The following is a 4,338-nucleotide window of genomic DNA, read 5'->3' on the forward strand; positions in this document are numbered from 1 at the left end:
CTGAGGGTGGTGAAACACTGGCACAGGTTGCCCAGAGAGGCGGTGGATGCCCCGTCCCTGGAAACATTCAAGGCCAGGCTGAACGGGGCTCTGAGCAACCTGATCTAGTTGAAAATGTCCCTGCCCACAGCGGGGGGGTTGGACTAGATGACCTTTAGAGGTCCCTTCCAACCCAAACTATTCTATGATTCTATGATTCCTTTCCGGGGAAAGCAGGCTGGGGGGAGCATGGGTGCGTGTCAAGGTGTCATTGCAAGAGGGAATCAAGGTCGACTCCATACCTAGGGCTGCTAAGGCTGCCTGCGTCCTGCGGTGGGTGCTAGTGCTGCCTTGCATGGCTTGCATCAATGCATGGGTAGGGGAGCCCAGCCCTAGCACAGCCCCAGGGAAGGCTGGCTGCATCCCCCATCCTTTCTGCCAGCTTTTCTCCTTCTGCACAGGATGATTTTTTTTATCTCCCATCCCCCCAAATATTTTTGAAGATTTATTCTGCAGTGGGATTTAGCTGGTGCAAAGCACAAGGGGTGGCGTGGGATGGGGAGGACACTACGGTGTTGCAAACCTGCTTTGATGCAATGGGCCGGGGCGTAAAACTGTGGTGCCTGTGCCAGGCCAGCAAGTGTGACAGCCACGGGACCCACATGGCAGGGGTGCTGAGCGGGCGTGACGCCGGTGTGGCCACGGGCGCCAACGTCCGCAGCCTCCGTGTGCTGAACTGCCAGGGGAAGGGCACCGTCAGCGGGACCCTTATCGGTGAGTCACCCCACACCCCGGAGAGGAGCGTGTTCCCTCCCGGAGCCCCCTGCCTTGTCCCCATTCTGCGAGAGTGTCCTGTCCCTTGTTTCGTCCCCCCCAGGCCTGGAGTTTATCAAGGCGACGCTGGAGGCTCAGCCCTATGCACCACTGGTGGTGCTGCTGCCCTTTGCTGGTGCCTACAGCCGTGTACTGAATGCTGGCTGTCGGCGGATGGCGCAGATGGGGGTGGTGGTGGTCGCGGCTGCCGGTAACTACAAGGATGATGCCTGCCTGTACTCGCCAGCGTCCGAGCCGGAGGTACGGGCTGGGAGGGCTCCCTGAGGTGTGGGGATGTGCGGGGACATGCTGCCACCTCCCTAGGCTCATCCGCTCCAGTGCCAAGTCAGCTGAGTGGGCTGGGGCTGCGCATCCCGTCCCGCCCATGTCCCCCTCTGTCACTGCCCTGGCAGGTCATCACAGTCGGTGCCACCAACAGTGAGGACCAGCCCGCTTCCATCGGCACCCTGGGCACCAACTTTGGCCGCTGCGTGGACCTGTTTGCCCCAGGGGACGACATCATCGGCGCCTCCAGCGACTGCAGCACGTGCTTCACAGCACAGAGTGGGACGTCGCAGGCGGCTGCGCATGTGGCAGGTGAGCTGGGCTCTGGGGTGGCAGGCAGGGCTGGCCCTCCACTTGCTGGTGCTGCACACACGTCCCTGCAGGTGCAGGGCATCAGGGCTGCCTGTGCTGGGGACATTTTTGCATGCCATGGTGCCACGGTTTTGGCATGTTTGGCTCATTTGGGTGCTGCAGCCTGCACAGAGCTTCCGCATCCTGTGCATGTGGATGATGGGCTGCAGTGGTTCCTTCTCCTGTCTCTCTGGAGTTGTGTTGCTCGGGGGAGTCGTATGTAGGTGGCTGCATGGCCCCTGGTTCTCACTGTGGCCCCACTGGGCTCTCGGCAGGCATCACCGCCATGCTGCTCAGCGCCGAGCCCCAGCTGAGCCTCGCTGAGCTCCGGCAGCGCCTCCTGCACTTCGCCACTAAGAACGTCATGGACACAGCATGGTTCCCCGAGGAGCAGCGGCTCCAGACGCCCAACAGTGTGGCTGGGCTGCCCACCCAGCTGGGTGCAGGTAAAGACCTCGGCTGCCTGCTGGGTGCCCGGCAGAGCTCTGCCCTTACTGGGGAAAGAAGTGCCTGGGTGAAAGCACGGTGCATCGGCAGGGCATGTCCCTCCCTGAGCTGTGCTGGGAACAGCTGAGCCCGAGCACAGCTATTTGCATGCAGAGGGTAGCGGGGAGACCTGCCAGCCCTCGTTGGCAGCCCGATCTGTGCCGTGGGCTCTGGGTGCTGCTGTGGGTATCCACCCTGCCACTGATGCCATCTGCCCCACTGCAGACAAGCAGCTGTACTGCCGCTCGGTGTGGTCAGCGCGCTCAGGGCTCACCTGGCACGCCACGGCCGTGGCTCGCTGTGCCAGTGCCGAGGAGATGCTCAGCTGCTCCAGCTTCTCCCACAGTGGCAGGCGGCTGGGGGAGCACATGGAGGTGAGCAGAGCATGCAGAGACAGAAGTACTGCCTGTGGGGTGCCTGCTGGCCTCGGAGGGGCATCCCCAGGCCCCTGAGCATCCCCGGTGACACTGTGCTGCCTGGCTGCAGGACAAGGATGGGCAGAAGCAGTGTGTGGCCCACAATGCTTTCCGGGGCCGGGGCGTCTACGCCATCGCCAGGTGCTGCATGTGGCCCAGGGCCGAGTGCTGGATCAACGTCAGCTCCCCGGTGGCCGAGGGGGCCGGCTGCTCCCTGCGGGACCACGTGCTGACCGGTAATGCCCAACATGGCGGGTTACAGACCCTTGAGCCAACACCCTGATGGCCAAGGGTGTTTCTTCCAGAAAAACTGTGAGACCTGGGGGTAAAAGGGTGGGTGTGAGTGCTGAGCTGACAGGGAAGGGGGACACGTGCTGCGTGCATGGAGGCAGGGAAGGCTCAGGGCTCAGTGGGGACATCCCTTAGCACCTGTGTGTGCCCTGGGATGCTGCCATGGCTGTCCCGTGCCGACAGCCCCAAAAATTTGCCGGGGGATGCTGCCGTGGCTGTCCCGCGCCGACAGCCCCTCTCCTCTCGGCAGGGTGCAGTTTCCACTCCCCTGCTGTGGTGCTGGGTGATGGTGGCAGACCTGTTGCGGGGCTGGGAAGTGGGCCCAGCCACTGTGCCAGCAGGATGGAGGTGATGGCGCACGCCTTGTGCTGCCCCGCCGCTGGCCTCGAGTGCCGGGTGAAGGAGCACACGTCCCTGGGCTCTGCGGGGAAGGTAGGGATGGTGCACGTTCCTCTGCTGTGGTGTTGTCCTCGCCTCTGCTTGTCCCTCTGCCACCCTGAAGGGGGGGTCGGGTTGGCTTTGGCATCTCATTGCGGCCGCCCCAACCCCAGCCTTCACTGGTGTCCCCAGTTGGCCACCTGTAATGGGACACCCACCCCAGCTGGGGTCCAGCGGCTCAGTGTGACACCAGCCACATCACCCTGAGCCCCAAAGACAGGCAGACCCCTGCCCCTTTGCTGACCCACGGAGAATGACCTCTTCTCCTCTATTAGGTGATGGTGTCCTGTGATGACGGCTGGACGCTGACGGGCTGTAATGCCCATTCCCAGAGCCCCGGCACCATGGGAGCCTACGCCGTGGATGATACCTGTGTGGCAGCCAGCATCCCTGGCAGCAGCACAGCTGTGGTCATCGCCATTTGCTGCCGGAGCCAGCAGTAGGGATGGGCTGAGCTGGAGACGCAGCTGCCCTGGCCTGGCGTGCCTGGCGTAGCAGGGATGGGTGCTTTGCTGGACTGCCGCATCCCTGGCTCGGTACCTTCCTGGGGCCGAACTGCCGCTCCCAGCACGGTCCACGCTCCGACATGCAGCTACTGATGACCTCTGCGCTTGGGCTGCCATGATGGTGGGGTACAAGCTCATCACCCTCTCGCACACAGTGGGGCTGAGACCCAGGGGGCTCTGCAAGAGCTCTCCAAGCAGCCCCCGCACAGCCGGAGCCCTGCCCCATCACAGGAGTCATCCCGGCATCCTTTCCCTGCCATGCACTGGGTCTTTCTATAAATACCGACTGTATAAGCCGTCTCGAGGCTGTTTGTTCATGTTGTCACCTAACATACGACAAAACCACCACCTTTAAAAAAAGAATATTGTGGTGAGGATTACTCCTTTCTTTCCTGATTAGTTGCTCATTAGATGTCAGCTAATGCCACTTAGCACCTGGAAAATCATAGTTTAGCCATTTTTGGACAGTTTTATAATTGCCTACTCATGTATCTAGGAGAATACTTTTTAGTCAAGTGTAAGGGCTCTAGTTTAAACAGTCTGCTTGTTTAATTAGATTTTAATCTGCATTGCTACAGAGTCAGTTACTGCTTTGTTAGTGGTTTTTTTTGTTAAGTCAAAGTTAATGATCTGCTGGTGTTATGCGCTGCTTTAACAGTTTCCCTTTCAGGGCTTCCCAAGACACATAGAACCGGCTAAAAAGCTTTCGTACCTTGGTTTTTACATTTGTACCTTAAATATTTATTTGAAATTTTATAAATAAACATTATTTT

The 4,338-nt window shown here is 60.1% G+C and overlaps 1 protein-coding gene across 1 annotated transcript in view; it reads left to right on the forward strand.

The window, feature by feature from the left end:
- PCSK9 (proprotein convertase subtilisin/kexin type 9) overlaps positions 1–3,502 on the forward strand; it is a gene marked incomplete at its 5' end in the record, with an annotated part of 5,415 nt that extends 1,913 nt beyond the window's left edge. The window contains 8 exon segments of the mRNA XM_009287500.1: positions 612–753; positions 857–1,053; positions 1,206–1,389; positions 1,704–1,874; positions 2,140–2,288; positions 2,401–2,566; positions 2,872–3,053; positions 3,335–3,502. Coding sequence (XP_009285775.1) covers positions 612–753; positions 857–1,053; positions 1,206–1,389; positions 1,704–1,874; positions 2,140–2,288; positions 2,401–2,566; positions 2,872–3,053; positions 3,335–3,502 — 1,359 coding nt within the window.
- Between the last annotated feature and the right edge of the window lie 836 nt (positions 3,503–4,338).

This window comes from Aptenodytes forsteri, unplaced genomic scaffold, assembly GCF_000699145.1.
Source record: "Aptenodytes forsteri isolate BGI_AS27 unplaced genomic scaffold, ASM69914v1 Scaffold119, whole genome shotgun sequence".
NCBI classification, from domain to species: domain Eukaryota; kingdom Metazoa; phylum Chordata; class Aves; order Sphenisciformes; family Spheniscidae; genus Aptenodytes; species Aptenodytes forsteri.